Genomic DNA, 27,563 nt, shown 5'->3' with positions numbered 1-27,563 from the left:
GAGGGAAGGAAGGAGAGTGAAGGAAGGAAATGGATGGAGGAGGGAAGGAAGGAGAGTGAAGGAAGGAATGGATGAAGGAACAGGAGGGAGGAGGAGGGAAGGGGAATAAAGGAAGGAAATGAAAGGAGGGAAGGGAGGAAAGAATGAAGGGAGGGGATGGAGGGAGGAATGGAAGAAAAGAGGGGAAGGAAGGAAGAAAAGGGAGGAAGGGAATGGATGAAGAGGGAGGGAAGGAAGGAGAGGGAGGCAGGGAAGGGATGGATGAAGGAAGGGGAGGGGGGGAGAGAAAAGGGAGGGAATGAATGGAGGAAGGATGGGAGCAAGGAAGGAAGGAAAGGAGGGGATGGAGGAAGGAAAGAATGAAGGGGGGGATGGAGGAAGGAAAGGAGGGGACAAAGTAAAGAATGAAGAGAGGGAATGGAGGAAGGATGGAAATGAAGGGGAGGGAGGGAGGAAGGATGAAAAGGGAGGGAATGGATGAAGGAAGAAAATGAAAGGAAGGGAGGGAGGAAAGAATGAAGGGAGGGAAGGAAGGAGAGTGAAGGAAGGAAATGGATGGAGGAGGGAAGGAAGGAGAGTGAAGGAAGGAATGGATGAAGGAACAGGAGGGAGGAGGAGGGAAGGGGAATAAAGGAAGGAAATGAAAGGAGGGAAGGGAGGAAAGAATGAAGGGAGGGGATGGAGGGAGGAATGGAAGAAAAGAGGGGAAGGAAGGAAGAAAAGGGAGGAAAGGAATGGATGGAGAAAGGAAGAAAAGGGAGAGAGTGAATGGATGAAGGAAGGGGAGGGAGGAAGGAAAGGAATGAAGAAGAGGGAGGGAATGTATGAAAGGAGGAATGAAGGGATGGGAGGAAGGGAGGGGAGGGAGGAAAGAAGGTAGGGAGGGGATGGAGGAAGGAAGAAAAGGAGGACAGAAATGAATGGAGGAAGGAAGAGGGAGGGAATGGATGAAAGGAGGAATGAAGGGATGGGAGGAAGGGAGGGGAGGGAGGAAAGAAGGTAGGGAGGGGATGGAGGAAGGAAGAAAAGGACGACAGAAATGAATGGAGGAAGGAAGGGGGAGGGTAGGAATAAAAGGGAGAGAGGGAATGGATGGAGGAAGGGAAGGGAAGGAAGGAAATTTAAAGAAGGAGGGGGGAAAGAATGAAGGGAGGGGATGTCAGGGGGGTCCAGAGGGGAAATGCACAGTCAGGGTTCATCGGTGCAGCAGTGGGGACAGTTACAGGCACCGATCTTCCTTTATGGCTGTCAATATAGCAGCTGGAAGCTGCTTCTCCTCTCCCTCCCACAGCTTTCAGCTGCTTCATTGAAAGCCATACAGGAGATTGGTGCTTGTACCTGCCTGACCGCTGCATTGATCATCCCTGACTTTGCTCCTGATACATGTCATCCATGGGTGCTGAGTGTGTGCAGTGAACACCCTGCATCCATGGATGATACGCCACTGCCTCTCACACTATCCACTGGCTCCATCAACAGCAGCGTGTACAAGGCACTACCACTGCCCGGGACCCCAACTCACTCTGCCATTACGTGAAAGGTCAGCTACTCCCGAAACTGAGATTGCCTCCTCCTCTTCTGCTCCCCACACTGTCACTGGACCTCTCACGGGGCCCAATACTGATCCCGGGCCCTCGGGCAATACCCCGAATGGTTAGTCCACCCCATTGCCCGAATGATTAGTCCGCCCCTGTCGACGGCTGAAACATATCGTCCGAAAATAGTGTTATAGGCATTTTGCCAATAATGGTGCCAACATATGCAAAGCCACATCTCATAGACTTTAATGCAAAAACGCCTCTTAGTGACTGCAATGCAAAATCGCATCTCATAGACTTTCATGCTAAGTTGCGTCCCTATTCACATCAATGCAAAAACCACCCCCTAGTGACTTCAATGCAAAATCGCGTCTCATAGATTTTCATGAAAAAAAAACCCCTAGTGACTTCAGTGCAAAATCATGTCTCATAGACTTTAATGCAAAGTCAGATCCCTATTGACTTTAATGCAAAAATGCCCCCCTAGTGACTTCAATCGAAAATCACGTCTCATATACGTTCATGTGAAAGAGCAGGGCCCTCAATCCCCTCATGTTTTGCATTGTATTAGTATTGTTCTGTCACATGTTCTGTCCCCCTTTGTAATGTACAGCGCTGAGCGAACTATTGGCGCTTTATAAATACTGTATAATAATAATGTCACGTCCCCATTGATATCAATGCAAAAACACCACTTAGTGACTTTAGTACAAAATTGCCAGCCACATTAATGAAATTTAAAAAAAAATTTTAAAAACTGTCCGTTTTCGGTTTCAGTTTTTGGTCAAGGGCATCCTGCATTTTCGGTTTTGGCGCACCACTATTTCTTAGCACTGAGCTTGGGAAGGAGATAGGGCAGTCTTGCAGACTGACGTTTCTGTCCTTACAGGAATGAATACAAATCAATAATGAAATATTTAGTCCCTGGCATGGAAGGCTTTACTATTGACAATTCAGGAGTTGAGGTTTAGTTTATGACAAAGTCTGTTACATTTTAAAGTTGGGAAAGGAGAACTCTAACTTGTATAGGGAGCATTACAGCAAACTGCTGTGAGAAATATATTGCCTGGAGAATGTCATAATAGGATTTTCATAGCTTCTAGTAACGTGAAGTTAAGTCCTTCAACTAGGAAAAATGTCATACCATGGAACCAGCCTAAGAACAGTTATGGTAGCTCCATTAAGCAGTTCTGACATTGGTGACCAGTTGCTAACAAATGTAGAGGTTCTGATTGCAAATGTACAATCCTGATTTTCCATTTTCCTAATGCTTATTCCATGGTTGCTAATGGAAGTCAGCCTTGAACGAAGCAAGTGCATAATTTACTATACCTCTAATAGAATCCCCACATTTTGCAGAGATTCTTAGAACAGAGGTGGAGCGTTTTTTAAATACCCCAGTGTTGTTTCCCCAGTTTTACATCTCTGTATCCATCTGTAGTTTTGACTTCTACATGTATAATATCTTTCTGATGTTTTCATACTTAATACCCCATTTTTAGTCTGACTTTCCATGTACACTACCTGAAACCTCTGACGGTCTCTTCATGGTAACTCATGAGAAGGTAAAACGGAGTGTAGTTTTAAATGCACAGGCTGTACTAGAAATAATCACTGGAGCATGTTCTAACAAAGCTGCTTTTTATTCTGAGCGCACCACTCTGTGCTTGTTTACAGTATAACAATACTAGTGCCTTACCTTTTACCTTGGAGGATTAGTAGTATATCTTCACTGTCAGTTTTATAACATGTCTGCAGTGAGTCTTAACATGCTTAATGGTCCAGAGCTGTGCACCAGGGTCCAGTACATATTTTTATTCAATTTAATTGTTCCTTTTAGTAGTTTTTTGTTACATCTCCAGACTAACTGACTAGGGGTATTTTAAATGTAAGTTCTTTTATATTGGGTGCCATGCACAGTTACTCCAGATTCTGACTGCTCCAGTCTTAGGCCGGCAATACATGAGTAATTTTTTTTTCTCTCGTTCAACCTGAAAGAAAATTACTTGTCTCCCCCATCCACATGTTTGAGGTGGATGGGGGAATCCCTACTGCTGAGCTTTTGTATTCTGACAGTGGGGAGACTTCTCCGCTGTCAGAATAAACTAATTAGCACCGCCAGCTATAACTGGCGACGTTGATCAAGAGAAAATTTGCCAACAGGCTGACTTTACACAAGTCAATAGACTAACTTGTGCAAAACCTGCCTGCCCATATATATAGATTGAAATTCAGCTGGGCACTGCCAAACCAGCCCTATTTCAATCCATGTATGGTCAGCTTTAGTGAATTCCACTCTGTGCCTGAGACTACATTTGTACTGTTTGGAGCTACTGGGACTGATCAGCTGCATTCAGTCTAAGGCCCCTTTCACACAGGATCAGTTCAGTCACGTTTTTTCCAAGAAAAAGCAGATCAGTTCACATCAGTTTTTCACAAATTAACATCAGTTTTTCATCAGTTTACGTCAGTTTTGCATCAGTTGACATCCATTTAACATCTGTTTTTTTGTCCGTTTACATACATATTTGTCTGTTTACTTACGTTTTTTTTTTTTTTTGTCTGTTCTGTTTTTTTTAACGGAAGAAAAATAGGGTTTTCTTCCGTTCAAAAAAACAGATGTTAACGGATGCGGACATTAACGGATGTAAACAGATGATCATCTATTTACATCGACTAGTCCATAGAGATACATGGGTGTCTGCTTTTCATCCGTAAACGGACAGATGAAAAACGGACATGCAGTATGCCAATTTGGAAGGGGCCTAATATTACAGTGAGGATATAATAAAATCGGTATCACACATGAGTCAGCTTGGCACATCAGTGTTACTTTACATTATTATATTTTTACCTATCCATTTTTATTATATTGGTTAAAAAAAGCAAAGCTTGCTTGCTTTAAAAAATAAAATAAAAAAATCAGAGTTCCCCAACTCCTAGTCTACATAGCCTAGAACACATGGGCTATCACTATAACTTACTGTTAGATAAAATACGACAAAAGTTAAACAGTATAGTTGCTGCCATGTACATAGATAATTAGAAAATCTACACGGAAATTAGTTTTTTTTTTTCATGGAGTAACACAGTAATAAGATTTACATTAAACTAAGCTCTTTCACATGTATACAGTTCTCTGACTAAAATACAAAATGTTATCAATGCTAATCATGCAGTCTTGTAGCAGTATAGTTTTAAAAAAAACTTAACTAGCATATGTTAAGTGCCAAGTATCTATTGCAATTTCCTTAAAACAATACCCTGCTTTTCAATCAGATAGGAATTGTATAAGCTCATATTCCAAAGCAGAACTCCATCCACTCCATGTCTGAAATTTGAAACAAAATCATCACTTGGCCTCCTGTGCTTTCATCCTCCTCCTGAGTTGCTTAAACATCTTCCCTCTCCAGCCCCCAGTGCCTGAATACATGTTAGATTAGCAGCATTGTGCAGTGCAGTAGAGCCTGATTGCTTCCCAATGCATAAAATTCCATGGAGTCTGATTGTGCGAAAATAAGTAAATGAAGTTTAATCTTCTGATGTTTTTACGTTAAATTAGCACAGCACCTTATAGCAAAAAATGGCCTGGTCATGAAGGGGGGTAAAACTTCCAAAGGGCAAGTGGACAACCTGTTCCCTCTATGATAACATTAACAAGTTACAAATATAGTGACCAAAACAATAAGAGTTTGTGACACAGATTTTATTGCACTCAGTACAGCAGGGATGTCAAACTGGGGGCCCTCCATCTGTTGCAAAACTAAAACTCCCATCATGCCTTTACCTTTGGGAGTCAAGCTTGTAACTGTCAATCTTGCAATGCCTCATGGGACTTGTAGTTTGGCCACAGCTGGAGGGCTGCCAGTTTGACACCTGTGCAGTAAAGTTTTGCTGGAAAAATAAAAATATTTATTAGCAATGAGGACCAACAGCCATGTAATGGACTCGTTGGGATTGATTTACTAAATGAACAGAGCCTGTTCACTTTGCAAAGTGAATGTTCAGTTATCATCGTAAATCAGATGAATCAGCGTTCAACCAATGATGTGCTACCAAAATTACTGTTTTTAGTTTCCTTTGTACATATTCAGGTATTAAATGTAGGTACAGTTCAGCATACTGCCATTCACTTCAGCGTGAACTGTCTCCACTCCTTTAGCAAATTAACCTCAATGTGAACAGTTTCAGTTTGAATGAAAATGGATTTTTAAATAAATAATAAAATGGAAAGAATTGTTTAATATTTGCTTCAAACTCCAATAACTTCCTGCAATTTTGACTTTTTGTAAATATTATCATCGACTTTGCTGCTATGTATTGTAGACCCTTGTCTGTGTATCATGCCAGTATGCGCCATGCTTTTGCTGTCAGTACTAGATTTATTTTCAGATATCAAATAAGGCTCCTTTTAGCTTTGCATGGGCTCCCTGCTTCTCTGAATAATTGGTCTTATTCTTTGTAGTAAATGAATGTGACAAAAGATTTGTGTTCCATGCACTAACAGGCTGTTCCTGGACGGTATTCTCACAGCTGTGTCTTGCCAGCAGTCTTGTGCTGCCCACTACAACTAGCAGAATGCACACTGTCTCTTTGTCTTTGGGGGGATACCAGAGTGCTGAAATAATGTTTGTTTTAAGAGTTTGAAAAGATTGCCACTTTGCTACAGCCATGCCAAACATACCAGAAGGACATGCTATGGAGACCAGTCCTTTTCTATTACAAATAATCAAACCAGGCTAGCTTAAATGCATACCAAAAAATGGAATGTCGTGCATTTGGTTACATTTACACATAAATATATAAAAGCATCCTTCTGCTCTGTAGGTCCTGGGACAGGCAACAATGACATGGTTGGGGTACCAGGAATCTAGCAGATTCCTTTGGCTGGGTATACCGGGGAGTTGAGGCTGCTCTGTTTTTTAAAGCCAGTGATAGGCTCACAGCGTAGCTGACTACTAGTGTTTCGATGTAATCACACAGCAAGTGATTAGCTGTGGTTGGAGACAGATGACCGCCCTTGGAAGCAAGCTTACTGTTCCAGCCTGTCATTGCCTTGAGCAGGCGGAGCTGTTGCAACTGTCTGCACCCAGATGTACATCCAGCCACAGGAATCCGCTTTATTCTTGCCACAACTTTCCCTTTTTTGCTATGTGAATGGGGACTTAGGGATGGCACATCTGAAGGCATGCTTGCAGATGTGGAATACCCTTGGATAGTTTGCCACCATTGATGAAAGGTCATTGAAGTAAACATAAGGGCCTTTCTGGGCATGGCTGAAGTTTATCTCCGGTTCTGTGCAGTTTTGGGAAAAGTGGTAAGCCAATACTTGAGTAGGGAGTAAGTCTTTCAGAGTCACTCTGTATGCTGTGTTATAAAGCAAAATGTAATTTTTTGGCAGGTTTATAGAACCTCCAGTTTGAAATGGAAAGAACCATTTTAATTATACTAGATTAGCACTTTCAACATGTATTACATTAATTACAGCATCACATGTACATTTTGTTGTTACATGTTAAATTAGCACACCAAGTGTAAGGCCCCTTTCACATGGGCTTTCCAATCAGGGCCACCTATCAGTTTTTCAGGCAGACCTGATCAGAAACTCCATGCGTGTCTTTGGGCAGACGTATGGCTGTAAATGGCCTTGTGTCCACCAAGGTCCGGGAAAAAAAATGGAAAAGGACTGCATCCTTTTCTGTTGTTTTTGGTCCTAAACGTGGTGAATCAGAGGTGGCCTGATGTAAATGCCACTTTCAGATTTAAAAATACAGGCACAGACTGGACAAGAATGGCACAAAATTGCTTTCTGTCTCTTTCAGCTCTGATTCAGCAGGTGATCTTCTCACAGATCTTCTGCTGAACAGAGTGGATAAGCCCATGTGAAAGGGCCCTAAGAGAGCCTGCCTGTGGACCCAGTTATATTCCTTCTTATGCTGGCCATATTCCGGGAAGATTTATAGCCGTTTCAATCCCTTTCAATCAGCCTACCTCCCATCATTTACTGAAACCTTGGAATAGCCCAAACTGTTGGAGGTAGGTTTCCATGGTCTATTCCATTATTTTTGTGATCAAAATCAGAATGTAGTTGAAATTTGTTGAGAATTTCTTAATATGGGGATTTAATCAGACTTTATTGTCTGATTTATCTTTATCTGATTTATCGTGTGATTACATCAGGCCACCTCTGATTCACAAAAGTGGCCTCAAAAGTGATCATTCAAATATCACTTCTTTCGCATGGCTGTATTTAAGGGTAAACTAGAACATTAAAAGTATTTATTGATGGAGGATTATTTTGAACATAGATGTAATTTTAAATCTGATCAATTTTTGTATTTATTTAAATTGTTGTTTTAGAAACCTGCTCGCTACCGCCGTGCTATCAGTTATGACAGCAAAGATTATTATATGCGCCTGATGCCAGGGAACCCAGCGGTGTTCCAGGACACAGTGGAGGAAAGTTCTGAAGAGGCAGCACAGCATGAGCCAGAACATGGGGAAGACACCATTGCCAGGGTGAAAGGTAAAAAAAAAAAAAAAAGTTGGTCTGTTAATTTACAAATACTTAACCCTACATTTAGGTCTCCCTTGCGGTCAGTGGACACTAAGTTGTATGTACTCCAATCAGCTTTTCATGGTAAATTTAAAAGTATCTTCAACTTCTTATAGGAAACACATTCTTTACCCATGAGCAAATCAACATGTTCTTTATCTGGGCCTCAATAGCAGTTAAAGTGTTACTAAACCCAGGACCCTGCATTCACTATATCTGGTCTCCCACAGTACACACAACATGGAAATTCAATTATTTTCATAAATATAAATTGCTAAATACCCTTTCTCATTAGCAGTATATAGCAGTCTTGTGACTTCTGTCAGTGTCTAGCAAAGCACTAGTTATAGTTTGTAGGAGGAGTTTTCATTCTGCTGTAGGAGGATGCAGGACCCCTGACCTCTGTCTGGACAGTGCTGATTGGCCTTGTGCTGATCACATGCACCCTCCCAAGGAAAAAAAAAAATCTCTAGCTGAACACACCAAAAAGAGCATGAGCAGCTTGCCCCCGAACCTCTGTTCAATCAGAAGATATTTAGGAAGACACTAGAAAAAGGGGGGGATCAGAGAAGACAGGATCAAACAACCTTTTTACACAATGCAGAGGATTAACCCCTTAGGTTCCACAGTGAGTATAACAAGCATGCTTTACTGCATATACAGACTGATTTTACTGTTGTGGGTTTAGTAACACTTTCATGGTTACCTTTCTTTACCTCCCCTATTGTTTGGTTCCAAACAAAGAAAACAATAATGAGCACTTTATTTATGGGAGTTGTGTGACTCATTCCTCTTATTCACATTGACGGTTTTGGTGCTTTGTGACTGACCTCAGTTACCCAGTGCTGTTACATGGGGACAGGCAAAAATCCTCATCACTTGAGGTAACACAGGGCTAGCTTTTATCACACAGGTTCACTTAAAGTGCCACTAAAGGAAAACTTTTTATTTTAGTTTTGGATAGAGTGGAGAGGGATTAGAACGCTTGTCAGGTTTTTATTGTTCTCTGTGCCCCTGTTAGGAAGATCTGCACTCTTTGTCCTTTTTTACCATTATCATTGAAAGTGAAATAAAACCAAATCCCAAAATTTGAGTTGACATCGGAACAGGAATAGAGTGGATATCGTCCAATGAGGACATTGGTGTCCCTGGTAAGACCCCAGGATTCCCTCACTTTAGAAGGATTTCCCCTTACTGTCCGTTTTAGCTACAGGACCAGAAGTGAAGGGAAATCTCTGCAATCTGATGGCAACAAAAAAGAACCTGACAAGGGTTATAACCCTCTCTTACTCTATCAAATATGAAAAAGCAATCCCCTCTGGGTGATATATGTAGATAGCAGATTCCTCCCATTGTCTGCTCTAAAAAAAAAGCTCTTGGTTCCATTATGTCCTTCCAAGACTGATTTCTGAATGGGAAGGTTTGCTTCATTATAAATACTTGGTGAACTTACTGTGTTCTAATAAGGAAATTTGGAATGTCTGCATTCCTTTACAAGTATGTAACCCGTAGGAAGCGTTTCACCAAAAATGAAATTCCTATTTCATTTTTGTGAAATTCCAGAACGCCTCAGATTTGACTTGTATCTTAGTGCAGATGTCTAAGAAAATTAATGAGCCAATCACACATGAAGGAGATGACATTTTTGGGGCATACTGTACAGTGTAAAAAACACCTCCAGCTTGCTATATTGCATTCAATGTTTTAAAAAATAACAGTGGCTTCAGATTGAAATGGAAAGGTAATTGTTAATAACTTTAAATTACAAAATGGCTTGTGAAGCAATTTTATATGCTTTATTATTTTTTTTTAGTAAAAGTGGACTTCCCCTTTAAGCACTTATTTCTGTCTGCATTACAAAAAATGAATTAGTGAGCCCATTATTCTTGTTCACACCTATTATGCTTGTCAGAAGGGATGAAGGCCATATCTTTACCCTGATCACATCCTATGACACTCTTTGGTGATTGCTCATTTACTTGCTGGTGCCATCTGTCTGTATTGCTTGCTACAACTATCCACTATCACTCCTATTGTTGGCTGTGCTGCATTAATACACCTCCACTATGCACTGATCTGCTAACACCCCTTACAATTGCCCAGTTTTACTTTTGGCTCCTCCACTTCTTATGTCTATATCAGGTCCTGTATGTGTTCTCTTAGATATATGAGAAGGCTTTCAGTAGAAGAGACCTAGGACCAGCTAAGCACCAATTACAGGTTTACTCAGTAGATATTCTAACTCCAATACATATTTCTCAAATTTTCTGTTGGTAATAAGTGTGAGAATAGACTGATTACTTTAGAGTCATTATGAAAAGATATTAAGGAAGGATTATACTCTAGCTACTTGAAGGTGGACTGGTCATCCAAACAGCTCTAGAGTGTGGACAGTATTGACCTCATATAACATATACTGTACACTTCTTGCAGCTTTAGAAATGTTGGTCTATATTGAGGGGATTTACTAATAGGATGGTCATTAGGAATTGTTTTGGATTTGGGAAAACACCCCAAAATGCTTTTCTGTATTAGTTATGTAACTTAAATAGAACACTGTATCTGTGCAATAGTTATTTTAGAGTACTTGCATGTCCCAATGTTTTATAATATATTCAGGTTTACTAACAACTCATTTTGTTGTCTGAATCAGGCCTAGTAAAAGCACCTCTTAAACGATCAAAATCAGCCCCAGATGGAGGAGAAGATGAAAACCAAGAACATTTACAGGACCAGCTAAGTGAAGGTTCTTCCATAGATGAAGAAGAGAAGATGGATAGTACCACTCTGCTGAGACTTCTTGAAGAAGGAGAGAAGGTAGAATGGATGATTGTACTGGACTCCACTAATTCATGTATACAGTGCCTTGAAAACCATGACAAAATGTGGAAAATTTCAAGGGGTATGAATACTTTTTCAAGGCACTGTACATAAAAGACAAACATGTATGAGAACTGACATGTTTAGCGATCAGTTTGGTGAAAGAGGAGATTGTGTTTAACACTAAGGCAAGCCATAGATGATGCGATTTGTCTTTCCTGTAGCCATTGCTCGATTCCCCTCCTACAGCTCTATTCTGTTCTACCGGTGGGGAACCTTGTTATAGCTACCAGCAGTAATCGCATGCAAAAAACCAGACAGGCTGGTTGTATCCAGTTTTTAGTACAACCAGCCGCCCAAAGATGGATCGAATCTTGGCTGGTCCCTGCTGAACTGGCCGAGATTCAAAGTAATGTTATTACATATTTGAGAAACTCAAGTGAGTACATTAACCTCTTCACGCCGGCCAAACGCAAATGTGCGGCCTCCCGGCATCTGGGCCTAGACGCCGAGTGGCCATACATTTGCGTTCTATTAAAAAAGGACATATGTGCCAAGAGCGCGCTCCCAGCACACATGTCCGTTACTCACGGAAAGGTCCCGATCTCCTCTTTCGATCAGGACCTTTCCCGATCATGCGACCACCATGACGGTGCGTCACAGCGGTCACATGACCCTAAACCCCGCCCCCGCCTCCCGGCTTCTGAAACGCTTAAAGGGCGAGGAGGCGCCGGCGTGAAGGGGTTGAAAAATATCCTTACAAAGCAAAATAGTTCCAATATTTCTCAGTTTGAAATAATCCTATTAGTAGAATAATTCATGGGCTGCCATTGCGAACCTTCTACAAATGCCAGTAGCCTGGCTGTTAAATGACCAAATTAATTTTGTAACCTGTAGTACTAATGTGTCAACTTTTGTGGAGGAGTCTTCAATATATTTACAAGAGCCAGGCATTAAAGTGTCAGAAAATACACACCAGATTGCACATACATCAGAGACGTACAGGGCTACAAATGTGAATAAACTGACTTATAATATGACTGTTTATTTAGTTAATTTCTTTCTAGTCTGTTGTGCTTTCACACTATGTTAGTTACTTATATTTTATCAACTAAACCCCACACTGCTGCATCCAATATTCTTTTAGGCTCTGCGTTAAACTGTTTTTTGTTAACTACATGGACATTAGAAACTTACAGATTGGCACCACCTGCTGGCAGTGAGTGGAATAATATTTGTAAAGTTATTTTTAAGGCGGGTGATTTTTGTTGTGACCTGTAAGCTTTAACATTTAAAATGTGTTAAAATAACCCCGAACACAGGATATAAACCTGTTCTCCAGAAATGTTTTATTAAACTACAGCATCATGAATCCACTAGACATCACACGTAGGATATGCAGCAACAAGTTAGGTTTTGCTCATATAACTCATTGAAAGGGAAGTGAGGAACACAAATATACCTAGGATTACATTTGCCCATGCTATTGTATTATTGTATATTTTTAGTTTTCAAGGAAAACAGAAGAATCTTTCAAGAACCTTTTTAAAGCAATAAAAAAAATTACTGTTTCAATCTTTTTAGATTCAGCACATGTATCGCTGTGCAAGAGTCCAGGGCTTAGACACTGGTGAAGGCCTCCTACTCTTTGGAAAAGAACACTTTTATGTGGTTGATGGGTTTACTTTGACAGCCAACAGGGAGATTCGTGACATTGAAACGCTACCAGTAAAGTAAGTCATTATCATTCTTGAAGCTATATTGTAACATAAAAACGTATAGGTTGGTTAGGCTGTGCTCACACAGTTATTTTATATTGCAGTAAATAAAGCTGCATAAAAACAATTCTTGCAGTACATTTTGTATTGCATTTCAACACAACTCCATATTTTTGTGCATTAGCATGCAGTTTCATGCATGTCCATAAGCTTTGAATAGTGGCTCATTCGTTGTTAAACATAGGTGGGAATCCAGTCTAAATCCATCTTTGTGGTGGAACTTTTAAGCACCTGATAGTTTCATGCTTTAAAGCAACTTGGGCACTGCTTGGATACTTTTTTTTGTAATTCTTTTATTTAACCAGAAGTTGTATTATACAATATATGCATAAATATTGTAGCAAATGGCATACAGATAACCGAATCAGAAATGTCATTGAGTAAACTGCAAGAGCTACATATCGGACAGAAACAAAAAAGAAGTGATAGTCAGGACTAAGATTAGATGAAAAAAACAGTAGGTCACTGTGGATGTCAATAAGTGGCCCCACTGAGGGGCTCCTGAAGATAAAAATTATAAATTGCAACTTGGTATAGCATACATGAGCAGAAGTATCTGGATCACCAGAGGGATCCCGTGGGTCAAGAACAAGAACCCTAAGAAGTTTACATAGCGCCACATAGTTTTTTCGCCAACATGCGAAACTGTACTGAAACTATTATGTACCTGTATGAGATAGATGGCAGGGCTAAGGTGGGGAAAGGAAGGAATGGGGCAGGGGTCAGGAAGAGGAAGGGAAGAAGAAGAGAGAGAGAAAAAAGGAAGAGAGAGTAGGTTAAGAGTAAGAAGGAAAGAAACCTGCAAGTAAGGGAGGAAAGAAAAAGTACACGAAAGGAAACAAAAACTGCAAAGTAATGCAGGGAGTACTGACTCTTTCACCCGAGGTCAGATCATGGTCAAAGCGACATGCCTCAACCAGGTTGAGAAGTCCCCTGTAGATAGGCTTCAGTATAAACAAAAGTACTGCCATGGTCTCCAAGTGTTCCGGAAAGCTTTCCCCCGGACGTATAGAGTGGCCATGAGGTCTTTCATGTCCCTCAGCTCATTTAATTTTGGAGTACCAGAGGAACCTTGTGGGTGGGTGCACAGATCTCTAGCACTAGGGAATACAGGCTTTAGCATTCAGTAGTGGGATCATCAAGGAAGCCTTGTACTTCTTGATGGGACAGTCGGTAAGGTGCAGCAGACACGCTGCTGGGTCATCTGCCACATCGACACTCGTCAGGTGCTTGATGGTGCTGGCCACTATTTGCCAGAAAGTTTTGATTTTAGGACAAGGCCAAAAGATATGCAAGATCGTGCCCTGATCAGAGCTGCATCTCCAACATAGTACCGGAACCTGGGGAAAAATACGATGTAGGGTGGTAGAAACCCTCTAACACCGTGCCAAATTTTGTGATTGGTCTCCTGGACCTTGGAAGCAATGAATGATGTTTGCGCAAAGTGAAAATTTTATCATTTTGCATATCAGAGAAATGGACGATCAGATAAGCTGCCCACTTAGTAAGAAAGGTAGGAGTGAAGTTCTCTTTCGGACGGATCAGGGCAGCATAAAAAAGACAATGACGGATTGGCTCCTTCTTGTGGCAGATACTTTCCAACTCTGTGAGGTGGCGATGAGCAGCTGGAGAACGAGAGCAGTGGCGAAGGAAATGTCTAAGTTGAAGATTATTCCAAAAGTCTGGTGGCGGCTGAAACAGAGGGGGAAAGTTTACCATCAGGTCCCAAAAAATCCCAGAGTTGAAGACATCCGGTGAATGTGAAACGTTGAAACTGAGGATTGTACAGTCGCGGCTGAAGTCCGGGTTTCCCAGGAGGGGGATCATGGGAGACGGCAAAGGGGAAATGGAAGAGCTGCGGAATGTCTCTTGCAAGGTCCGCAGAGTGCTGCTGAGCGTGGGGTGGTCCGGTAGGTCTTTAGGCAACTGTAGGGAGATCCAGGGCCAGCTCCTGGTCATGCCCTGAATGTCCCTCAGTTCCATCACCACCCAATGTTTCACCACCGTATGACAGTGCCAGTCCACCAGCCTACTTAGATGGACCGCCGTATAATAGGCTCCAATATCAAGAAGGCCTACTCCACCCTGGCGCTTGGGAAGGTGAAGGAGTTGGAGAATGGGCTTCCTATGGGACAAGCTGAACTCCCAGAAAAGAGCATGTACCCTTTTGAAGAACGAGGGTGGGAGGCGGATGGGCAAAGCCTGTAAGACATAGAGGACCCTAGGCAGAAAAGTCATCTTAATCGCATTGTAACGCCCAAACCATCTAAAGGTGAGGGAGTGCCCATGGAGCAGATCTGTGCGTATGCAATGAATCAATGGTTCAAAATTGGCCATATTAAGAGTGGTGGGATCAGGGGTGATATTGACTCCCAGATCACAAATTAAGTCAGTAGCCCAATGAAAAGGGAACGAAGGGTGAAGAGCGAAGATGGCTAATGACGTCTTGGGGCACTGAAATATTGAGGGCTGAGAATTAAGATAGATTGATTTGAAAATAGGAAAGTGCCCCAAACACACGAATGGAATGGAGCAAGGTTGGCAAGGACACAGGATCAGTCAAGAAGAAAATCAAGTAGTCTGCGAAAGCAGCTACCTTGTGGATCCCAGAAGCCTTATGATAGCCAGAGATGCCAGAGTCCCGTCTGATTGTGCAAAGAAATGGTTCCAGTGAGAATATAAAAATCTGAGGGGAAAGCGGACACCCCTGGCGTGTGCCATTCAAAATTACTTGGATACTTAAACAATAAGCACATCTTATTGAGAAAAATCAATCATATTATCCCCTTCTCTGTTCTGGTCTTTAAAGTTCCCATCCCACTGCCTAAACACATTGCTGTATACTGTATGTAGCCGAAACTACATACATTTTGTACAGTGCACACAGAGGCACATCTAGTAGTGAAGGTATTGGTAAACAGATTCCTCCATTCACACATTTTATTCTGACAGTGACTCTCCCACTGCAGCCACTGATCAACAAAAGTTTTCCAGCATGTCTGTTCGACAGAAGTTGATCTAACAGTTGACTTCTGTCAAACATGGAGAGCAACACACAGATTGAAATTTGGCCTGTCCCTGCTTCTCCAACCTAGTTTTGATTTGTCTATGCCCAGCTTTAGACTTACAATGCCAGTACCAGTCAAGTACAGTCAGTGAGCCTCAGCACTGGGAATATCACTAGCTGGCATAGGGAAACAATCTTCAAGATATTACAACAGTTTTTTTACCTGTGGTTTAAGAAGCATTTTTATTAAATTGTAAAGAAATCAATGCCTAAATATAAGCATACATGCACCTAAATAATACTTTTTTGGGGGGGGCAGGGGTTGCTGTGTGGTAGAAGTGAATGTGTGTTGAACCAATACTGTATGCTTTTTCCAGTTGTTATATTGTAATGTTTTTGGACCAATGTCAGAGGTCTTTGGATAGCTAAATGCAGGGTGCCTTTGATGTTGGTTTTAGATGCTTCTAAGATCATTCTGAATTAATTGTGGGTATATTTGACCTGCTTCAAGTACTTTTATACTTCCTATAGACTTCTATAAGGAGAGAAGCAGTTTTGAAGTAACTAAAGGCTTGTTAACACTGGCCATATTAGTTGTTTGTTCTTTCTTAAGACCTAACAGACCTTTCTTTCTTTAGTATGCATGAACCAATCATTCCTCGTGGAGCAAGACAAGGTCCCAGTCAGCTGAAAAGAACTTGCAGCATCTTCGCATATGAAGATATCAAAGAAGTTCACAAAAGAAGATATCTTCTACAGGTAGATCATCACGAGTGAAATATACTTAAAGAACTTCCCCATCCTTTGCTTATGAATACAAAATAAAAAAAAATAAAACAGGGAAGCCTCTAGATAACAGTACATGTTAATAAATTATTACATGACCCAACTGTCCCAGCAATTGTATACATTGAGTGCATGGGTAGTGAGCACAATCATATCAGATAATTTTCTATTCATCTCTGCTACTCAGAAAAGATAAGCGGAGACCTTGTGCTTCTATCTACTAGGAACTTACCAGGCAAGCACTTAGTAGAAAAATGTTCTTGTCAGCATCTGATCGTTCCTAATGAAATTCTTTCATGCTTTTATAGAAATAAAATACTAAATATAGCTATAGTTCACATAAAGCTTTTTCACACTTTCTAAATGGGTTCTGTGCTTTTACATTCTTGCTATCTTCATTATAACATACTATAATGCCATATGTCTGTTTTGTTTTGGAGCTTTATTTGTCATTTAAAGGATAGCTTTACAGACCTGTATCAGACTTGTATTGTAAATACAATCTAGTACCTCATTATTGTACAACTGCTGCCTAGAACTGCCTACATTAGGGGTTAGCATGGTGATTACATCCTACAACTTTCCATACACCATTTGGGTGTATGCTTAGCAGAGAATGAAAAGGGGTAATGTCTGTTATTATTTGGAGAACCATAAGATGCAGATACTGTGCCAGCCCCACCAACTCTTCTTGAGCCAGTACTGCATTTGGTAAATATTGCTCTAAATAGTGGCAGTGTATATAAAATCACATCAGTGATGTGTATATATAAAATGAGCAGTTTTATGTCGGCATATGTGTTTCCCATAATTAATGCATGTTTGATGAACATTTCTTGCTGGCTGAAAGAAGTAGTTCTAGGCACAATCTCAGTATGGACAAATGAGCTGGCTTTCTTTGCTGCCCATGTGTAAATATGTAACATGTGAGGCCTTCCTGGCAGTTACATATTCATACATACATATGTGATTAAGAATTGCTTGCTAGCAGCTAATGACCAGCTGTTCATTTATGGAGCCAGACATGACAAAGTCATGTCTCATGAATGAAAAAAAAAAAAAAAATTCACGCTCCACTTCACTGTTTCAGTGATCCATGTATAACATTTTATTCATATTTATTAGTATTATGCTTACTGTTCCTAAATCTCACATGATTGCCTTGTGTATAGTGTAAACTGATCTTAATGCTCAAACACCCGATACGACAATATGCTTTCTTTTGTTCTCTCTTTTTCATAGTTGATTATGACTTGATCATTTTTCGATGTCTGTATATGTTTAAATGCAATAAAATCTTAGTGAAAGTAATATTTATTATTGTTTTTTTAAATGTGATCTTTTGTCTGTTTCACATGCAGCCAATTGCAGTAGAAGTGTTCTCAGCAGATGGGCGCAACTATTTGCTAGCTTTTCAAAAAGGTGTTCGAAACAAAGTTTACCAAAGGTATGTCTATGTAAAGTGCACTTCTCACTTTATTGGTGAAATAAATCCTAAACCAGTATTGTAGTGTTTAACTACAATGCAGCTCTTTTCCACTGAGATGAATAATGGGTGGTATGTGCAAATTTTTCTATGCAGCAGACCTATGGACCTTTGAATGCATTTCGTAAAAAGGGAAATTATAATGGTTTGGGGTAATTTTTGCAAGCCTCTACTATTTTAAAATGAATATCTTAGGTGTTTTTTTAATTTGTATAGAAATTCTTTGTTACACATTAAGCATTAAATATGGGCTGCACCCTTGAGTCAAGGTTGCAGAGCATTATGGGTTTTTTTAAGAGCACTGTTTACTTTCATATTCCCTCTGTTTAACCACATCAGTGATTAAAAACATGTTCCTCTGATTCATCGTCTTGGGTGTAAATTAGTGCTTGGGTTATTCACCTCTGTAAACTAAAACTAAGTAGAGAAGGATAGCCTGAAAAACACAAACTTAAGGAGAAGATAACTTTTCGTAACATGTTACACCCATATTCATGTTACGAATGGACCGGCTCCCACTCCTCCCTGTTGTGACAGCTAGGGGGGATCTTCTCCTCCCTGCTAGCTGTCGTGTTTTTTTTTTTTCGCAGTCATGGGGGGGCTCTGCCCGCCCAGTCGCGTCGTAATTCATAGTGTTCTGTAAATGAATGAACTATAAGTCCCGACAGTCTGTGGCTGTCGGCTTGTATTTCCCAATGAACTACCACGGCGCTGTGGAGCACCTTGGTAGTTAGTTGGTTCTTCCTGCCAGTATATCTGCTTGCCCGCACATCCCATACAGGCAAGCAAATACACTGACAGCCCTGCAAGAGACCTGCATGACATAAGCGATCTGCTAATCAATGGTGCAATACTTTAGAGGATCCAGAAACAAAAAATAATAAATGCAAATTTTTTTGCCTGCAAAAAAAAGTGCATTTATTATTTTTTGTACAAAGGTGAACTTATCCTTTAAGCGTAAAGCTTCTCTTGCAGGCTGAAATGAGAATACAAAACATATACAATTTTCTGTTTTTTAATCTCCTCCACCTACTTGGGTGGCCACCAAAAGAGATCACTTTTTTATTGATCATTCGGCTGATGCGTGACCTAGTACAATGCTTTACTTGGCTTACATTATTATGTAACAATTTTCTGCTTCTTCAAACACAAGTTCTACCAAGGTTTTTTCCTCCAACAGCTAGGTACTTATGCCATGTACTATCCTGTAGATCAAACACTAAGCTTTGAAATAAAGGTGAACTCCAGGCACAAAAATTACTTTAAATATATTCCTTAATTGCCAGAAAGGATATAAATCCACTTTGCGAGTACCAAAGGCCTTTGGAAACCCAGTTATTACCATATAAAAGTAGCAGTGATATCCTCACTGTGCTGTACATAGCCTGTGCAGAGACCAGAGCGTTCTATTATTTTACTGAGATTCTTTATTTTATAATGTGTACAATTCAAGTATATGAGATGTGCTAATTTCCAATGATTGACGTTTTATGTTTTGTTGTGCAGGTTTTTGGCAGTTGTGCCATCTTTGACAGACAGTTCAGAATCTGTTTCCGGACAGCGCCCAAACACAAGTGTAGAGCAAGGGTATGTATATCTTCTCAGCATCATTCCAGGATGTGTGGCTTCTTTTGGATTTAAAACAAACACAAGCCAAAACTGTACTATTGTAAAGGGGACGTCTACCTTCATAGTTAAAACCATGCCTGAGCCACAGATATTGCCTCTACATTCCTGGCCGTTGTTAGCCCCTTCTCTCCAATCAGCTCTTCTCACTGAGTGTAACTTAGCTCCCCACCCCTTGCTTCCTGAAAACTCAGACAAGCCATATAATTCAGCACTTTGCGTGTAGAGAAGAGAAGTCTCCTCCAGATCACTGCATCGCTGGGTATATGTAAGGTTTTACGACCGCTTTAAAGGTAAACTCTGGACACAAATCCTTTTCTTTGAATATTAATTTTAAATAGCCACTAAGGATATAAATCCACCCTGTGAAAGTAGCAGTGATATAATCACTGTGTTGAATACAAAGTTTAAAATAAGAATACACCTGCTTCTTGTATTTAGACTACATATGTAGAACACAGTTCAGCTTTAAAGGTACCGCCCAGTAAAACTCGCAAATGAAACCGCAAAAATGTGCGCAAACAGAGAAATACAGTTTTGTTATTATTGCATTTTTTGTACTGTATTGCTCTATCCCAGTCAGTAATTTCGTGATATGAGAACCCCTTTCTGTTATGCAAGAAGACTTTTCCCAGTCACACCCTCTACAGGTTTTTTGCTGTCTTTTACTTTCAGAAAGTTTGATAAAAAAATATTATCACAACCACAAGTATGATACAGTCTGCCTTGGAAGTTTAAGTGCTCATTCACACATTTTTCTACACTGGACCAGTCACCGCTAGGGTACATAGAAAACAATTTTTTTCTAGGATTCATGTTCACACTGACATGAAGACATACTGCATTTTAGAACAGCGGACAGGCAGGTACCTCACAGCGCACAGGGAAGTATGCTGCTGTACAGTGACATGAATGAAGTGTCATTTTGTGCACTTCAAATAAAGTTAGCAAGGAAAATAAAAAAGGTCCAAAAGTGACAGCTGACCGCACACTAAACCAGAACGTTTAGTGTGCGGGCAGTGTGAATGGGCTCTAAATATGACAAATTACACGGAATAGGCTTTAGGTACTATGCCCCTAGTACTCTTTTATGAGGGATGAGAACGCTGCCAGTACCTGAAACTCTGATCAGCATAAATCATACAGGAGCAGAACAAAGCTCATATTGTATAATAGATTTTTTTTTTCTTGATTTAATATTGCTGTGCTGGGGCATTACATAGTTTTACACAAAGCAAATTTGTGTGTAAAATGATGCTTAGTCGCATTTCAGACACACGTACCTTGTTAAAAGTGAATTCTTTTTAAAAATTGACTGATTCCGCTATCTGTTTAATATTAAATTTCTGTTTGCAAATGTTGGATAAATGCTGTTACTTCAGACAATAAAGTAAAAGAGAACAGTAAAATACTTCAGTGAATTTTAAATCCTATTTATAAAACCCTTAAAATAGAGGATCAGATTTAATGCTATAGATAAGAAGACATGTTCATCAGGCTGTCACTATAATCATCAAGGCTTTCGTTTCCAAAATTTACATTGACAAATGTATAATTATTCTGTCAAGAGAAATGAAAGGGATGCTTCACTAGAGGTTACATTGTGTTCTGAACCACTTTTAATCGTCTAGTTTCACACTTCTGTCTGATAATTGGAATGGTTTCTCTAATGTTCTAGGGCCTCTATAAAAAAGGCCAAAATTATATTTTGACATTTTAATGAGCAGTAGAAAGTCCAACAGTTTTACCTACTTAATGCCCCAATTCATTTTCATTGTATTTCAGCAGAGGTAAAAAAATAAAAAATTAACCCAGCTAATTTGTATTTGTAAATAGATTTCATGAAATTACGTTTTTCAGCTAGGCTTTCACAAAAAATGTGCAGTGGTTTTCTTTGAACTAGGCTAAAGAACCTTCCTTTTAAGAGGCTTGATTTTTTTTTTTTTAATTCTCTTAGCATTGTACCATTTTATTCTAAGTTTAATCCATTCACCTCCATTCTTCACCCTTTCCATATGAACTTTCTGCTACCATTTAATATGAGGGACAGATTGGTTGGATCATACATTAGTGCAGCATCATTCATGTGTGCTGAAGGCAGGACTAACAAAATGCTCTCAAAGAAGAATTCCAGGTATGGATATCTTATAAATGTTTACATTGCCCCAGCTTGGACCATTGTAACTATGTATACACCATATCTGGCCAATGCCTCTGGAAGCTGAAAATCGTTGTAGTAGACACCAGTAGACCAGTGACCTCTACTTGCTTTCGGGTCCTGTACAGAGTGGCTGACCTTCTGTATTGTAAAACCAAGAGGTAAGCCACTTGGCCTGGGTGCCATTCAGGGAACGTTTTGCATTTTCTGAATGAATACAAAGAGTTTGATTGGATGAGGTAGAGCAGCAAAGCCGTGACAGCAAAGCTGGACCAATGTAACTATGTAAAAATATATTATACTTGGAATTCATCTCTAAATGCCGGTTCACATATATGTGGATTGGATGCAGTTTGAACCGCATCCAGTCCACATGACATGTGAAATAACATTGCTTCTTATTGTGCCTGTTCACATATGCAGTGCACTGGCAGTGAGGATTCTGTGCGGATTGAAAGAGAGTTCTGTACGATTTCTGAGCAGTGCGGATTACAGGCTATTGACATCTATGGAAACCGTTTCTAAACTGCACATGTCATCAGTTATGAACAGGATAAAATCCTGACCTGAACCTGATATAAACCTGTCCTGACCCTGATGTAAACCTGACATGAACCGCTGAACAACTACTGTGTTAATTAGCTGTGCAAACCTGATCTTCAGTCCGCACTGCACATGTGTTAATCCACAATTAAGTCCAGCTTCTGACAAAGCATTTTTAGTTTAGAGTGGAAAAGGGTAAGAACCTCTTTCAATTTTTTATTACTGGTCATATCTTTTCAATTTGTTCCTCTGCCTTTTGCAGCTGAAGAAATTAATCCCCATGGTGTACTGGGGCATATTCTGCTCCTCTACTGTATGATCTGTACTGTCCTTTGGCAAGATGAAGTGGAGATCAGCTTCATAGGTTATTAGGAACTATAGCATTAAAAAAGAAAAAGGGTTATTGTCATTAGGATGACCCTCTCCAGGGTGTCACCCATCCTCTGGAACTCCCTTCCCCAACCCATCAGATTATCACCTACTCTCCTCTCCTTTAGGCGTACCCTGAAAACCCATCTCTTCAGGGAAGCCTACCTCACCCCCTGCTAACTTGCCGACCTCCTCCACTCTTCCTACCATTCCATCCCCCACAGCTATCTCCGCCTGTACCACTATCCCGTCCCTTCTAGATTGTAAGCTCGAAAGAGCAGGGCCCTCAATCCCCTCATGTTTTGCATTGTATTGGTATTGTTCTGTCACATGTTCTGTCCTCCTTTGTAATGTACAGCGCTGAGTGAACTATTGGCGCTTTATAAATACTGTATAATAATGTATAATAATTAGGATGTAGTTAGCAATATCTGAAAACAAACAATATGAAGTTTTAACAATATGTTTTCAAGGGTCTCGTGCACAACTAATTTTTTTTTTTTTGCTGCATGTGACAATGTTAGATTTCACCCCATTTTGTGTATTTTGATCAATAACAGACAGGAACATGAGAGGAAAACTCCCCAAAAGGTACAAAGGTACCTATAATAGCAATTAAATAACCACTGGTCTTTTATTTCTGTCTTTGTCCTCATTGGAAGAATTTGCTTAATTTCCTAGATGGCTTTCAGACAGAACAGGAAGCGAAGCTATCTTCTAATGGGGAAATGGACAGCAGTAAAATTATTAGGTCCTAGCTCTCATCCACTCTGTCCACATTTTTCAAAAAATATTTTGGGTGAATTTGGGCTTTAAAGTGGAATTGAACTAGAAAAAAAAACAGTGACAGGTAGGATGTTTATTGCCATGGTGGCCTAGTGTACCAGTCGAAGAGTCCCAACCTGCAAGGAATACCGGGGCGAAAAAGGAAGTGACCATCACAACTGAGAGTGCTGGCACTGCAGCTCTGGAGGAGATTGCTTGATAAGTCTTCGACAATGTGCTAGTATAAATTGCATAGTAGTTCATTATGGCATAAAGCTCATAGTGGTTTTAAGAATCGCCTGCAAAATTGCCTTAAATTTAAACAGTATCTGCTAATGAGTGGTATGTGGCATGTAAATTATTGGCCTAGGTTCACTGATCTGTTGGATCACTGATCTTTTAGGTTTTTCTGATAGTCCACTTTTCCTTCAATCTGCTACTAAAGAATTTCCTCCATCTTTATTAAAGTACATATTTGGCAGTTAAGAAGAATAAAGTTTTTCTTTACTCCCACCACCAAGAGCATTTTTGAAGGATTTAGCTTGTTAAAAAATGATCTGTTGTTTTTTTGCTTCGCTCTTTACAACAAAATCTTGCATGTCGTTACTGTTTAATTAAAATGTCTTCAGCAACTGTCAATTCCTACACTATAAAGTAGACATGCTTATAATTTAAATCATTAGTCAATCATAATTATTTTGTTATAGTATACCCTTGAGACATGTTTGATGCTTTGCAGAGTATTTAGATGGAAATGGAAAGATAAACATTCTCTGTGATATAAACTAAGTCACCATATTAGACTAAAAGATTTGTAGACATTAATCCATGTTTTTGCTTCTCTCTTGCCTATAGGTCTGGGCTTCTGAGCACTTTAGTGGGAGAAAAATCAGTTACACAGAGATGGGAGGTAAATGAAGTGCATGCTTTGTATAAAGAATGGTAAAATTGATTTCCTAATAATGTGGATGATCAACCTGCGTTTTAATAGATTTACTCTTAAGCCGGAAATAAGTGGATCGGATCTTGGCCAGTTCAGGGACTGGCCGAGATGCTATCCATCTATGATCAGGCTGGTTGCACTGAAGTTGATCCATTGATCGACTTAAGGACAACCCACCTTTCAGATTTTTTTTTAATGCAATCACTGCCGGCTGCTTTAGCTACCAGCAGTAATCATTGTGTTCTGCCAGCAGAACACAATAGCTCTGTGGGAGAGATTCCCCAATGAACACTGACTATGTTCATTGTATGGGCAGCACAGTGGCTAAATGGTTAGCACTTCCACCTGGCAGTACTAGGGTTGTTGGTTCGAATCCCAGCCACGGCACCACCTGTCTGGAGTTTGCATGTTCACCCTGTGCCTGAGTGGGTTTCCTCCAGGTACTCCGGTTTCCTCCAACACTCCAAAGACATGCTGGTATGTTAATTGGATCTTGTCTAAATTGGCCCTAGTATTTGTATGTATGAAGTTAAGTTAGGGATTTTAGATTGTATGCCCCTTGAGGGTTAGGGACTGATGTGACTGTTCAATATATATGTAAAAAGCGCTGCTCACAGCAGTACAAACTGAGCAACAACTCCGACTTAGGAGAGCAGCGCCCCCCACCAGAACGCAGGACTCCGAGAGCCGGTCACAGGCACTGAGATTGGTGGTGATGAAGACAAGTCCCTCAAATCAAAAATCGGGGTGAGAAAGAAATCTGAAACCAAAAGTGATTTTCTGCAAAAGTTTCTGGGAGCAAGGAGGATTGTGGATATACTGATATTGGCAAACTTTCTTTTAATTTGGAGTTCCTTAAAACGATATATGCCGACCATGAGGGTGGGAGGCATGGAAATTTGGTGAGTGTACACCGGAAAGGGGAACGCTTTTTCTTGCACACATGGTGCTTCTGTTTTTGGGAAACAAATAGAAGATTATCACGCTGGAATGAATTTATGGACTTTCATTAATTAGTCACTTATTAATTTGTTTATTCACCCACTGAATCGCTTAGGGTTCATTTGTTGTTTATATGATTTATTTCACTTAAGGTGGCAGCAGTTTTTATTTTGGTGTATTGTATTATATTTATTTAATTTTGTATAATTTGCATGCATCTAGCGTGAAAGTCTTTTCACATATAATTTTCTTTCCTTCCACCCATGGTGGAAGGAAAGAAAATTGCATAATCTATGGACTGCTTTACCATCCAGACCTCATATCTACTCTACTCATTTGTATATCTATAAATGTAGAAGCTTGGATTTAAAGTGGTACCATTTATTGACTAAATATAATTTAGTGCAACTATTGGCATGCTGGCAATGAGAAATTAGCTCCACCTAGAAAAAGGCCAGATAGTAATGAAAAAGTACCCACTGTATGTGTCACAATGTTTGAATTTTATATCAATCTTTTAGCTAGATTACAGCTAAAAGAAATTATTTAATCTCTCCTTTTTCCTTAAAATGGCTACATCCTGGCAGTACTGTCTGTACATTTACCAAAGCTATGTAATGTGGAATGAACCCAACCCCTTTTTCTGCTCAGAGGTCAGTTGTATCCTCCTCGATTCCCTGCAATCAGCCGCATGCCAAGACCCTGGAGGTCCACTCTTGCTCCACTGTAGTTCAGCATCCAAATAACAGACCCCACACCGAAGAGGTTCAATTCCAAATCACGATGAAGCCCTGCTGTGGGTGAAATATGTTAGGGGCATGGCTTTGGGTTGGAGTTAGCAGTGCGCTGTCATTGCAGTCCCCCCTCTCTCCCCCCTCTCTCTCCCCCCCTCCCCCCTCTCTCTCCCCCCCCCCTCTCTCTCTCCCCCCTCCCCCCCTCTCTCTCTCCCCCCTCCCCCCTCTCTCTCTCCCCTCTCTCTCCCCTCTCTCTCTTTTCCCTCTCTCTCTCTTTTCCCTCTCTCTCTTTTCCCCCTCTCTCTCTCTTTCCCCCTCTCTCTCTCTTTCCCCCTCTCTCTCTCTTTCCCCTCTCTCTCTCTCTTTCCCCTCTCTCTCTCTTTCCCCTCTCTCTCTCTTTCCCCCCCCTCTCTCTCTCTTTCCCCCTCTCTCTCTCTCTCTCTTTCCCCCTCTCGCTCTCTCTTTTCCCCCTCTCGCTCTTTTCCCTCTCTCTCTCTTTTCCCTCTCTCTCTCTCTTCCCTCTCTCTCTCTTTTCCCTCTCTCTCTCTCTCTCTCTCTCTCTCTCTCTCTCTCTCTCTCTTCCCTCTCTCTCTCTTTTCCCTCTCTCTCTCCCCCTCTCTCTCTCTTTTCCCCCTCTCTCTCTCTTTTCCCCCTCTCTCTCTCTCTCTCTCTCTCTTCCCCCCCCTCTCTCTCTCTTCCCCCCCTCTCTCTCCCCCCCCTCTCTCTCTCGTTCCCCCCCCTCTCTCTCTTTCCCCCCTCCCCTCTCTCTCCTTCCCCCCCCTCTCTCTCTTTTCCCCCTCTCTCTTTTCCCCCTCTCTCTTTTCCCCCTCTCTCTCTTTTCCCTCTCTCTCTTTTCCCTCTCTTTCCTCCTTTTCCTCTTTCTCTCTCTCTTCTCTCTCTTTCCTCCTTTTTCTTTCGCTCTCTCTTCTCTCTCGCCCCTCTCTCTCCTCTGTCGCTTCCCCCTCTCTCTCTTCCCTCTCTCATCCCTCTTCTCTCTCTCTTCATCCCCTCTCTCTCTTCGTTCCCCCTCTCTCTTAGTTGCCTCTCTCTTCCCCCCCTCTCTCTCTCCTCTCTCTCTCCCCTCTCTCTCCTCTCTCCTCTCTCTCTCCTCTCTTCCCTCTCTCCTCTCTTCCCTCTCTCTGTCTCTCTCTCTCTCTCTTTCCTCTTCTCCCCCCCCCTCTCTCTCTTCTCCCCCCCTCTCTCTCTTCTCTCTCTCCTCACTCTCTTCTCTCTCTCTTCCCTCTCTCATCCCTCTTCTCTCTCTCTTCCCTCTCTCATCCCTCTTCTCTCTCTCATCCCTCTTCTCTCTCTCTTCATCCCCTCTCTCTCTTCGTTCCCCCTCTCTCTTAGTTGCCTCTCTCTTCCCCCCCTCTCTCTCTCCTCTCTCTCTCCCCTCTCTCCTCTCTCTCCCCTCTCTTCCCTCTCTTCCCTCTCTCTCTCTCTTTCCTCTTATCCCCCCCTCTCTCTCTTCTCTCCCTCTATCTCTCTTCTCTCTCCCCTCACTCTCTTCTC

The 27,563-nt window shown here is 41.0% G+C and overlaps 1 protein-coding gene across 6 annotated transcripts in view; it reads left to right on the top strand.

The window, feature by feature from the left end:
• WDFY3 (WD repeat and FYVE domain containing 3) overlaps positions 1 to 27,563 on the top strand; it is a 363,148-nt gene that overhangs the window by 288,213 nt on the left and 47,372 nt on the right. For 5 of the 6 annotated variants that reach the window (XM_089670537.1, XM_089670536.1, XM_089670541.1 and 2 more), the window contains 8 exons: positions 3,041 to 3,103; positions 7,899 to 8,064; positions 10,748 to 10,911; positions 12,499 to 12,647; positions 16,338 to 16,458; positions 17,847 to 17,932; positions 19,478 to 19,558; positions 24,288 to 24,342. In XM_089670537.1, the coding sequence (XP_089526663.1) occupies positions 3,041 to 3,103; positions 7,899 to 8,064; positions 10,748 to 10,911; positions 12,499 to 12,647; positions 16,338 to 16,458; positions 17,847 to 17,932; positions 19,478 to 19,558; positions 24,288 to 24,342 (885 nt within the window). The remainder of the gene's footprint in view (positions 1 to 3,040; positions 3,104 to 7,898; positions 8,065 to 10,747; positions 10,912 to 12,498; positions 12,648 to 16,337; positions 16,459 to 17,846; positions 17,933 to 19,477; positions 19,559 to 24,287; positions 24,343 to 27,563) is intronic. The other variant, XM_089670540.1, reaches the window with a different exon arrangement.

This window comes from Staurois parvus, unplaced genomic scaffold (assembly GCF_062004578.1).
Source record: "Staurois parvus isolate SC_StPar_1 unplaced genomic scaffold, SC_StPar_1.0 ptg000091l, whole genome shotgun sequence".
NCBI lineage: Eukaryota > Metazoa > Chordata > Amphibia > Anura > Ranidae > Staurois > Staurois parvus.
This window is presented reverse-complemented; position numbering and strand designations above follow the sequence as displayed.